Source organism: Nerophis ophidion, linkage group LG23, assembly GCF_033978795.1.
Source record: "Nerophis ophidion isolate RoL-2023_Sa linkage group LG23, RoL_Noph_v1.0, whole genome shotgun sequence".
Lineage (NCBI taxonomy): Eukaryota > Metazoa > Chordata > Actinopteri > Syngnathiformes > Syngnathidae > Nerophis > Nerophis ophidion.
In genome coordinates, this window is record NC_084633.1 from 11,269,206 (window position 1) to 11,281,705 (window position 12,500).

At 37.0% G+C, this 12,500-nt stretch overlaps 2 protein-coding genes across 4 annotated transcripts in view; both read left to right on the forward strand.

Moving 5' to 3' along the window:
* Window positions 1–2,155, forward strand: part of LOC133541408 (dynein axonemal assembly factor 5-like) — a 64,953-nt gene extending 62,798 nt beyond the window's left edge. The window contains exon 13 of the mRNA XM_061884809.1: window positions 1,906–2,155. Coding sequence (XP_061740793.1) covers window positions 1,906–2,057 — 152 coding nt within the window. The 3' untranslated portion in view covers window positions 2,058–2,155. The remainder of the gene's footprint in view (window positions 1–1,905) is intronic.
* Window positions 2,156–5,703: 3,548 nt separating this feature from the next.
* LOC133541410 (MAPK regulated corepressor interacting protein 2-like) overlaps window positions 5,704–12,500 on the forward strand; it is a 40,613-nt gene continuing 33,816 nt past the window's right edge. The window contains exons 1-3 of one of the 3 annotated variants that reach the window (XM_061884811.1): window positions 5,704–6,160; window positions 6,232–6,301; window positions 8,072–8,211. In XM_061884811.1, coding sequence (XP_061740795.1) covers window positions 6,106–6,160; window positions 6,232–6,301; window positions 8,072–8,211 — 265 coding nt within the window. In that variant the 5' untranslated portion in view covers window positions 5,704–6,105. The remainder of the gene's footprint in view (window positions 6,161–6,231; window positions 6,302–8,071; window positions 8,212–12,500) is intronic. The other 2 variants (XM_061884813.1, XM_061884812.1) reach the window with 2 other exon arrangements.

The following is a 12,500-nucleotide window of genomic DNA, read 5'->3' on the forward strand; positions in this document are numbered from 1 at the left end:
GTAATGCAGTAGAAATTATCCGGATCAGCCCCAAAATACAATGTTCCTTATTCAATTTCAGACACTTCCTAAAGGTTTGCTGGAAATACGCACATAACTTTTTGAGTTACTTTGCTCGTGCTTACACAACCTCCTGGAATAGGTATTTCAATTTGGGACGCAATCATTTTTTGTGATTAAATGTATTATTTTTGTTTGTTTAAAAAAATTAAATTATCCAAATACAAAGAGCAAGGGTAGGCCCACCAAATGTCCAGCAAACAATGAAAGCATACAGTTTCACCGTAAACACATTTTCTGGCAGGCTAAAGTATTTTGTATATTCCTTTGCAACATGTTCTGGTTGACATGGTTGAGATCTTTGGCAATCAAACCGTGATCATCACAATCCACAATTTGGCTGAATAATGTGTGAAACTGGTATCCAAACATGGTGGAGTTCCTCTTTCTTCTGATACAGCAGGAACTGAAACTGTCGGGATACACCAACGCTGTTCAGGTCTTTTTTTTTTTTTTTTGTCATTAAAAGCGGATTTATGTCCTCTTTGTGTTGAGCTGTTTAAAAACATGTCATTAAAGCGAACAAATTGGCCAGTCATAGTTTTAAAGAACTTTAAAGGCCTACTGAAACCCACTACTACTGACCGCGCAGTCTGATACTTTGTATATCAATGATGAAATATTAACATTGCAACACATGCCAATACGGCCGGTTTAGTTTACTAAATTACAATTTAAAATTTCCCGCGGAGTTTCCTGTTGAAAACGTCACGGAATGATGACGCGTATGATGACGTGTGTTTGTGACGTTATTGGTTGGAGGGGAAATATTAGCCCAGCACCACTTACGGCTAAAAGTCGTCTCTTTTCATCGCGCAGTTACACAGTATTTTGAAAATCTGTGTTGCTGAATCATTTGCAATTTGTTCCATTAATAATGAAGAAGTCAAAGTAGAAAGGTGGAATTGGGAAGCTCTTGGCCTTTAGCCACACAAACACACGTTTTTTCCTTGTTTAAAATTCCTGGAGGTGAAGCTTTACTATGGATCAGAGCAGTCAAGCGAACATGGATCCCGACTACATGTCAACCGGCAGTTTTCGGTGAGAAAATTGTGGTAATAAGTCACCTCTTACCGGAGATCAGCGGAGCTTCTGTCCTGCTGCAGCTGCCGTGTCTTCCCTCAGAGACTGGCGTCAAAACACCCGTGGCCACACCCCTGCGAGTATCAGGTACTAGTTACCTCACTAAAACACTAGCAACACAATAGGCAGATAAGGGATTTCCCAGAATTATCCTAGTAAATGTGTCTAAAAACATCTGAATTGCTCCCAATGCAATTGCCTTTTTTTTTTTTTTTTTTCCAGTCATTCACTCTAAATTTCCTCATCCACGAATCTTTCATCCTCGCTTAAATTAATGGGGAAATTGTCGCTTTCTCGGTCCGAATAGCTCTTGCTGCTGGAGGCTCACATTATAAACAATGTGAGGATGTGAGGAGCCCTCACACCGGTGACGTCACGACACATCGTCTGCGACTTCCGGTACAGGCAAGGCTTTTTTATTAGCGACCAAAAGTTGCGAACTTTATCGTCGATGTTCTCTACTGAATCCTTTCAGCAAAAATATAGCAATATCGCAAAATGATCAAGTATGACACATAGAATGGACCTGCTATCTCCGTTTGAATAAGAAAATCTAATTTCAGTAAGCCTTTAAAATCATATAGCTATGTTACACTTATTAATGATGAACAGTTGTGTCTATCTGCAATCATCGCAAACAATTCTCATTAACTATGAACAATGTGATTATTCCCGCTGAAATATATTAATTGTTTGACGTCCTTAATAACTGATGTCTGATTGACAAGCCTAGCAATGTCCTACCTTTTTTTGTCCTTGCAGAGGTTTTGAAGGAAGGCAGCTCGATCCTTCCAGTGCTCCTAAAGAAGGAAGTGGAGGCCGTGAGGGACAAACATCGCAGTCCTCAACATTGTGACCAACTCCTGGAGCATATTTGCTCAGTGAGCACACACAATACTGACAACCCTCAGTGACGGTTTGTTTGCCTCGTCATTGCACACTTGTATACACAGCTACAGCTTATTATTACTTATGGCACAAAGATCCCATTAAATCAAGTCATAACAAGCTTTATTACTGTATGTTGTCTTCAGTGATTCCAACAATATTCAATGCATCAGCCGCATGTGTTGTTTTTTTTTTCCAAAATTGGCCCGATAGTAGCTGAGATAGGCGCCAGCGCCCCGCGCGACCCCGAAAGGGAATAAGCGGTAGAAAATGGATGGATGGATGGCTTTTTCAGTAAACTGATTTATTTTGCTTCTTTCTTATCAATCTTGTAAATGTATTTATTTTTTTGTGAACATAATTAAAAAAATATTTTTGTAAGCAGAATTCAATAATTAACAAGTAGAAAAATATCTTGTTAATTTAAATGATAAAATGTTTTAAACTTAGAAAATTTTTTTGAATGGATGAAATACAATTATTTGAGATTGTTCAGGAGTTAATTGTCAGTTGAATAAATTAATTCACATTTAAAATGGTTTAATTGTTGCTTTTTGTGTCTTAATTTAGCATTACATTTACATAAAATAATTACATTCAATTAAAAATATTACTCAAAAAGTGAACTTGAAATGCCAATTTGATTTTTTTTTCTTTAAAAACTAAGGAAGGTTGTGAAATAACCCCTTCATTTACAATTGCAACCTAATGGAATTAAGTTGTATTGCTGCCCTCTTGTGGAACTACTAGTTATTACACACGACTGTGTAATTGTCAAACACAATACATATACTGTTCTGTATTTTAAAAATATCATTAATACATAATAAAAACAAGAAATATTACACTACAGTACTATGGTTATAAGTACAAATACCTATACTATTAAGGGTCTCCCTTCATTCACATATATAGTGTTGTAAAATTAAGTAATAATATTATTCAGCATTGTTCTTAAGTTGGATTGCTGCCTTCTTGTGGAATTGCTAATTATTACATACAACTGTGTAATTGTCAAACAATAAATATACTCTTCTGTATTTTAAATATATCATTCATAAATACAAAAAAAACAGAAATACTACACTGCAGCACTGTCTCTTTAAGACTGTTGGTGTAGCGTATTTAAGTACACTGTCTCTTTTTACGACTGTTGGTGTTTCTATTTAGGCCACTGTCTCTTTAAGACTGTTGCTGTTGCATATTCAGGTGCACTGTCTCTTTAAGACTGTTGCTGTTGCATATTCAGGTGCACTGTCTCTTTAAGACTGTTGGTGTTGCGTATTTAAGTACACTGTCTCTTTTTTACAACTGTTGGTGTTTCTATTTAGGCCACTATCTCTTTAAGACTGTTGCTGTTGCATATTTAGGTACACTGTCTCTTTAAGACTGTTGGTGTTTCTATTTAGGCGCACTGTCTCTTTAAGACTGTTGGTGTTTCTATTCAGGCACACTGTCTCTTTAAGACTGTTGGTGTTTCTATTTAGGCACACTGTCTCTTTAAGACTGTTGGTGTTGCGTATTTACGCGCACTGTCTCTTTAAGACTGTTAGTGTTGCGTATTTAGGTGCACTGTTTCTTTAAGAGTGTTGGTATTTAGGTGCACTGTCTCTTTAAGAGTGTTGGTATTTAGGTGAACTGTCTCTTTAAGAGTGTTTGTATTTAGGTGCACTGTCTCTTTAAGAGTGTTGGTATTTAGGTGCACTGTCACTTTAAGAGTGTTGGTATTTAGGTGCACTGTCACTTTAAGAGTGTTGGTATTTAGGTGAACTGTCACTTTAAGAGTGTTTGTATTTAGACGCACTGTCTCTTTAAGAGTGTTGGTGTTGTATTTAGGTGCACTGTCACTTTAAGAGTGTTGGTATTTAGGTGCACTGCCACTTTAAGAGTGTTGGTATTTAGACGCACTGTCACTTTAAGAGTGTTTGTATTTAGATACACTGTCACTTTAAGAGTGTTGGTATTTGGTGCACTGTGTGTATAAGAGTGTTGGTATTTAGGTGCACTGTCACTTTAAGAGTGTCGGTATTTAGGTGCACTGCCACTTTAAGAGTGTTGGTATTTAGACGCACTGTCACTTTAAGAGTGTTTGTATTTAGATACACTGTCACTTTAAGAGTGTTGGTATTTGGTGCACTGTGTGTATAAGAGTGTTGGTATTTAGGTGCACTGTCACTTTAAGAGTGTCGGTATTTAGGTGCACTGTCACTTTAAAAGTGTTGGTATTTAGACGCACTGTCACTTTAAGAGTGTTTGTATTTAGATACACTGTCACTTTAAGAGTGTTGGTATTTGGTGCACTGTGTGTATAAGAGTGTTGGTATTTAGACGCACTGTCAGTTTAACAGTGTTGGTGTTGGTATTTAGGTGCACTGTCTCTTTAAGAGTGTTGGTATTTCGGTGCACTGTCACTTTAAGAGTGTTGGTATTTAGGTGCACTGTCACTTTAAGAGTGTTGGTATTTAGGTGCACTGTGTGTATAAGAGTGTTGGTATTTAGGTGCACTGTCACTTTAAGAGTGTTAGTATTTAGTTGCACTGTCTGTTTAAGGGGGTTGGTATTTAGGTGCACTGTCTCTTCAAGAGTGTTGGTATTTAGGTGCACTGTCTCTTTAAGAGTGTTGGTATTTAGGTGCACTGTCTCTTTAAGAGTGTTGGTATTTAGGTGCACTGTCTCTTTAAGAGTGTTGGCATTTAGGTGCACTGTCACTTTAAGAGTGTTGGTATTTAGGTGCACTGTCACTTTAAGAGTGTTGGTATTTAGGTGCACTGTCACTTTAAGAGTGTTGGTATTTAGGTGCACTGTCTCTTTAAGACTGTTGGTACTTAGGTGCACTGTCACTTTAAGAGTGTTGGTATTTAGGTGCACTGTCTCTTTAAGACTGTTGGTACTTAGGTGCACTGTCTCTTTAAGAGTGTTAGTATTTAGGTGCACTGTCTCTTTAAGAGTGTTGGTATTTAGGTGCACTGTCTCTTTAAGAGTGTTAGTATTTAGGTGAACTGTCTCTTTAAGAGTGTTGGTATTTAGGTGCACTGTCACTTTAAGAGTGTTAGTATTTAGGTGCACTGTCACTTTAAGAGTGTTGGTATTTAGGTCCACTGTCTCTTTAAGAGTGTTGGTATTTAGGTGCACTGTCTCTTTAAGAGTGTTGGTATTTAGGTGCACTGTCTCTTTAAGAGTGTTAGTATTTAGGTGCACTGTCTCTTTAAGAGTGTTGGTGTTTGGGTGCACTGTCTCTTTAAGAGTGTTGGTATTTAGGTGCACTGTCACTTTAAGAGTGTTGGTGTTTAGGTGCACTGTCTCTTTAAGAGTGTTGGTATTTAGGTGCACTGTCACTTTAAGAGTGTTAGTATTTAGGTGCACTGTCACTTTAAGAGTGTTGGTATTTAGGTCCACTGTCTCTTTAAGAGTGTTGGTATTTAGGTGCACTGTCTCTTTAAGAGTGTTGGTATTTAGGTGCACTGTCTCTTTAAGAGTGTTAGTATTTAGGTGCACTATCTCTTTAAGAGTGTTGGTGTTTGGGTGCACTGTCTCTTTAAGAGTGTTGGTATTTAGGTGCACTGTCACTTTAAGAGTGTTGGTGTTTAGGTGCACTGTCTCTTTAAGAGTGTTGGTATTTAGGTGCACTGTCACTTTAAGAGTGTTGGTGTTTAGGTGCACTGTCTCTTTAAGAGTGTTGGTATTTAGGTGCACTGTCACTTTAAGAGTGTTGGTGTTTAGGTGTACTGTCACTTTAAGACCCGCAAGGGGGTGTGTTGAGCACGTGGACCAGTGACATGACCGTCGATGCTGACATGAATGACAACTTACGTGAAACTGTCCTCACTGCTATCTCGCTCTCTCTCAAAGGACACATTTTAGCTCATAAATGACCTTTAAGCAGAGAAACACAGACACAAAGGCGAGTATTGGTGCTGTTTTTGCCACTGAACTTTTAGTTAGTTTGTTTAGTCGTTATTCGGTCGTTTTGAGTTTAAGCTAGCCGGTTAGCCGAGTCTCTAAACATCGCGAGATTTCAAGTCAGGCAGTGTCGCACCTGGAGGGCTGCCTCCTAGTTCAAGTGTCTGCCTGCGCATGATGTACACCATCACTAAAGGTCCCAGTAAACTGCTCACCCAGCGGCGCTCAGGTAAGTACAAAAGCACACACACACTCCGCTACTGTAATGTCCGTCAAATGTGTGTCTGTCGTCTTTTAAAGGGCCCACACAGCTGCTCGACAACAAAAGCAACGACTTCAAGCACAAGCCAGCGTCCTGGAGTTTGCCCGAGTAAGTGTTGCGTTCACTGTAGCTGGGAAAAACATCGTGTTGTTTTGAACGCTGTGAATGAGTGACTTATCACTGGTGCTGACTTCAAGTCTATCTTTTTACAACCGTGCGTGTGTGCGCGCGCGCGTTTGACCTTGTGCAAAGGCACCACGTGCTGCCCTCACACAGCTGTTGTCAACCTTGCTTTGACTTTTCTTACATTTTTAAAGGCCTACATAAATGAGATTTTCTTATCCAAACGGGGATAGCAGGTCCATTCTATGTGTCATACTTGATCATTTCGCGATATTGCCATATTTTTGCTGAAAGGATTTAGTAGAGAACATTGACGATAAAGTTCACAACTTTCTGTCACTGATAAAAATGCCTTGCTTGTGTTGTAAGCACAATACCAATGGGAGCAATTTGCAAAATAAAGTTGCGCATTTTGCAGATGTGTATAATGCGCAATCTTTTTGCAAATTGCTTCCAGCTATATATTTGAATAATGTGTGGTGCACGTTTTGCAAATCAGTGGGCGCAATTTGTATAATGCACAAAAATTGCTTCCAGCTATATATTGATTTTGTTGGAAGTTCTGGCTACTAACCCTAACCCTTGATGCCATCTACGCAGTGTTGGGAGACTGTTTTGCTGTTCTTCTTCTGTTCGATGTAGCTTTCTGTGCAGGGTTCCGCAAATTCTTCTTCAGCCGTTCTCAAACCGTCCATTTGCACGGTCGCGCCTTTTGCAAATTGCTTGCGTACAATGGAAATGACGTATAATTTGCAAAGTGCGCGAGATTGGTGAAATGCTTACAACACCTGTTCCGGAAGTAGCAGACGATGTGCGCGTGACGTCACAAGTTGTAGGGCTCTCACATCCTCACATTGTTTATAATCATAGCCACCAGCAGCAAGAGCTATTCAGACCGAGAAAGCGACAATTTCCCCATTAATTTGAGCGAGGAGGAAAGATTTGTGGATGAGGAAAGTTAGAGTGAAGCACAAAAAATAAATCAGGCGGCGGCAGTGGGAGCATTTCCGATGTAATTAGACACATTTACTAGGATAATTCTGGAAGATCCCTTATTTGCTTATTGTTTTAATAGTGTTTTAGTGAGACTTTAAAATCTTACCTGAAAGTTGGATGACCGCGGTGAACGCCAGTGTCTTTGAAAGAAGCCGAGGAGCCAAGATCACAGCTGCCTTTTTGAGCTGCAGGAGGAGGTTGCATAATCCACTGAAGTCTCTGGTAAGAGCCGACTTAATATCACAATTTTCCCATCCAAAAACTTGCTGGTTGATGTAGAGAAACATGTTCGCTTGACCGCTCTGTGTTAAAGCTTCACAACAAACAAAGAAACCCCGGCTGCGTTTCGGTTGCTAAAGGCAGCTGCAATCCACCGCTTTCCACCAACAGCATTCTTATTTGACGTCTCCATTATTAATTGAACAAATTGCAAAAGATTCAGCAACACAGATGTCCAAATTACTGTGTAATTACTGATGAAAAGAGATTACTTTTAGCCGTGTGTCGTGCTGGGCTAATATGTCCGCTACAACCCGAGACGTCACAAACACGCGTCATCATTCTGTGACGTTTTCCAAAAAGAAACTCCGCGGGAAATTTACAATTGTAATTTAGTATACTAAACCGGCCGTATTGGCATGTGTTGCATTGTTAATATTTCATCATTGATGTACAAACTATTAGACTGCGTGATCGGTAGTAGTGGGTTTCAGTAGGCCTTTAAGAAAACCAAAATGTGGCTATTTTTATTATCCCAAGGCTTCCTGCACCCAAGATTGTGTTTAACCGCCCCAACGGCAAGAAGTACCATCAGCCTCCCCCGAGTCTACCCGCAGAACCCCAGCAGGACGGGGGACTAACGGCCGCCCACGAGGACAACGTGCAGTTTGTCCATGAAGGTGAGGGAAACGTCGTCCAACTGGAAAGACCAGAAGTGTTTTCCTATCAGCGTACACAACAGCCACGTGACGCCGCACCCTCACAGCTGCTCTCACCCTGATAGCCAGACATGCACCCCCCAACCTAACTTTTAAGTTGCATTGGTAGACCCTCCGTGTTTCTGTCAGCCCCCCTCAAAAGCACTAACCTTGAGTAATAAGGTGGGCAAGGACAGACATGCCTCCTTCTCGTGTCCTTCCCCCCCGCTTGACTTGAAAAAAAAGTCACAACATGGAGGTTAAAAATCAACCAGCCAACTACAATAGTGCATCAAATACTTCTATAATTATTAATATGACAAGATTTCAAAAATAGTCATACATTAATTGTATAGTAATTAATTAATACTTTTGAGAAAACACGTTTTTTATATCTAAGTTAGAGATCGACTGGTTGTTGGTAAGGCTGATTAGACGCCAAAATTTGGCATCTTTACATATATTGTATCAGCCTATTTATCGGTATCTTTTTTTTTTTCCAACAACAACATTATTTGGTACCGTATTTTTGGGACTATAAGTCACAGTTTTTGCCTTTGTTTGGCCAGGGGTGCGACTTATACTCAGGAGCGACTTATGTGTGAAATTATTAACACATTACCGTAAAATATCAAATAATATTATTTAGCTCATTCACGTACGAGACTAGACGTATAAGATTTCATGGGATTTAGCAATTAGGAGTGACATGTGGTTTGGTAAACATATAACATGTTCTATATGTTGTAGTTATTTGAATGACTCTTACCATAATATGTTACATCAACATATCAGGCACCTTCTCTGTTGGTTATTTATGCGTCATACAACATACACTTATTCAGCCTGTTGTTCACTATTCTTTATTTATTTTAAATTGCTTTCAAATGTCTATTCTTGGTGTTGGATTTTATCAAATAAATTTCCCCAAAAATGCGAATTATACTCCAGCGCGACTTATATACGTTTTTTTCCTTTTTGATTATGCATTTTCGGCAAGTGCGACTTCTACTCCGGAACGATTTATACTCCGAAAAATACGGTATTTAGAAAATATGTTTTAATACATTGGTTCTCAACCTTTATTCAGTGATGTACCCACTGTGAACAATTTTTTAATTCAAGTACCCGCCGAATCAGAGCAAAGCATTTTTGGTTGAAAAAAAGAGATAAAGAAGTAAAATACAGCACTATGTCATCAGTTTCTGATTTATTAAATGGTATAACAGTGAAAAAAATTGCTCATTTGTAGTGTTTTTTCTTGAACTATTTGGAAAGAAAGATATAAAAATAACTAAAACCTTGTTGAAAAATAAACAAGTTATTCAATTATAAATAAAGATTTCTACACATAGAAGTAATCATCAACTTAAAGTACCCTCTTTGGGGATTGTAATAGAGATCCATCTGGATTCATGAACTTAATTCTAAACATTTCTTAAAAAAAAAAAAAACTTTAACATCAATATTTATGGAACATGTCCACAAAAAATCTAGCTGTCAACACTGAATATTGCATTGTTGCATTTCTTTTCACAGTTTATGGACTTAAATTCATATTTTGTTGAAGTATTATTCAATAAATATATTTATGAAGGATTTTTGAATTGTTGCTATTTTTAAAATATTTAAAAAAAAATCTCACGTACCCTTTGGCATACCTTCAAGTACCCCCAGGGGTTCGCGTACCCCCATTTGAGAACCACTGTTTTAATAGATAAACACTGCTCAAAACAGTTGGATGTACATGTGAAAAGTTGCTTCTTTTTTTTTCTTCACTCCAGCTTTCGTGGCCACACCCACCCTCATTCTTTTCGTCCTACAATATTGGTCGCCTTTGCACAGTATATGTCTTCGGTTTAGGTTTAAAAACACTTTCACTTTTTGGTCAGGAAATTCAGTTTTTGTCCTTCATACTTGTTTTTTGCTACTGCAACAAATAATCCTCCATTCGCAACATTCGTAGTGTGGGCATAGTAAAGTAGCGCTGCGGTTTTCATGTTATGTGATTCAATCAAATATAACGTGACGTACATGGTTGGACAAAAATATCCCTGCCAAAAATCCAAACTAAGTGTAAATATATTAACAAATAGTACACTTATAGTATAAAAAAAACAAGAAGGGGCAGCATTCTTTTACTCTCTGTAACATTTAGGAAAAATATGTCAGCCAGCTTAAAAAATGACCTATGTCTCTAAGAGCCCAGAATTGATTTTATTGACATGTTGGCGATATTAGAGTTTCTTACGAGAAAATCTTAAAATGTATTAAATCTATAAACTGTTATACAGTTGTATACAACTGAGTAGATGGCGAGTTGTTGTGATGTAGAGAAATCCCATATTTTACTTATTTTCCCAAGGGATTACCCATATTTGTAAACACAAATGTTGATGCTCTTCTTAGAGCACGGGTCACCAACGCGGTGCCCGCGGGCACCAGGTAGCCCGTAAGGACCAGATGAGTACCCCCTGGCCTGTTCTAAAAATAGCAGCACTTACCAATGAGCTGCCTTTTTTTTTTTAATTGTATTTATTTACTAGCAAGCTGGTTTCGCTTTGCTCGACATATTTAATTCTAAGAGAGACATAACTCAAATATAATTTGAAAATACAACAAAATATTTTAAAGACTTGGTCTTCACCTGTTTGAATAAATTCATTTATTTTTTTTACTTTGCTTCTTATAACTTTCAGAAAGACAATTTTAGAGAAAAAATACAACCTTAAAAATTATTATAGGATTTTTAAACACATATACCTTTTTACCTTTTAAGTTCCTTCCTCTTCTTTCCTGACAATTTAAATCAATGTCCAAGTATTTTTTTTTTTTTATTGTAAAGAATAATAAATACATTTTAATTTAATTCTTCATTTAAGCTTCTGTTTTTTCGACAAAGTATATTTGTGAAATATTTCTTCAAATTTATGATTAAATTTCAAAAAAATTATTCTGGCAAATCTAGAAAATCTGTAGAATCAAATTTAAATCTTAGTTCAAATTCTTTTGAATTTCTTTTAAAATTTTTGTTCTGAAAATCTAAAAGAAATAATGATTTGTCTTTGTTAGAAATATAGCTGATAGAAAGTGCTGATTGGATTTTAACCTATTTAAAACATGTCATCAAAATCCTAAAATTAATCTTAATCTAATGATGTTCCATAAATTCTTTTTTTATTTTTTTCAAAAATATTCGAATTAGCTAGTTTTTCTATTCATTTTTTAGTTGAATTTTGAATTTTAAAGAGACGAAATGGAAGATAAACTGTTTCAATATTTTATTTTTATTTTTTTCGTGTTTTCTCATCTTTTAAACCGTTCAATTTGTGTTTTTTCATAATTTATTCTCTACAAAAAACCTTCCGTAAAAGGAAATGAAATGTACGACGGAATGACAGACAGATACCCATTTTTATATATATATATATATATATATATATATATATATATATATATATATATATATATATATATATATATATTTATTTATTTATTTTAGATACATTTGAGAAAATTGGCTATTTCTGGCAATTTATCTAAGTGTGTATCAAACTGGTAACCCTTTGTATTAATCAGTACCCAAGAAGTAGCTCTTGGTTTCAAAAAATGGTTGGTGACCCCTGTCTTAGACACACATAATAGTGTATGTAAAATCCCCTAATGTTTTTTGCTGCTAAATTAACTCTTAAGCAAATTAGCTAAATTAATTAATTATAAAAAAAAATAAAAAAAACTTCAAGCCTTGTCCAGTCCCATTATCTACTTATTAATAAGATTCATGTTTAAAGGTGCCATTTGTAATAATGTAGCCAGAAATGGTACTGCAATCATGGTCAAAATTCTGTAGTCCCCTTCTTCTCTCCCTGATTGCGGTTGTCAGATATGCAGCTCGATGGACTGGGCTACTCCAAGGAACTTCAAACTCCCATTATCTCTTACAAGGGGTTGAGGTGGTGGGACCATAATAGCTGACTCGACAAGCGTTTTGTCAATAACAAATCTCTAACCAACACTTTAGACAGAAATTTGGTTATTTATAGGAAGAAGTATGTAATGCCTGCGTACAATATCACAACAAATGGCAATCATGTGGTTATTGTCAGTACTATCCGAAAACAAAGACTAAAATAAACTACAACCAACGCTGGCAATGGTTATACTGGTGAAAATAAGTAGAGCACGCTTAGCAGCCTAATCGACGGCCAAAACCAGAGGAGACTTTAACCAAGGTATGTCTATAGGCTGCACGAATGAGGAATTATTTTATC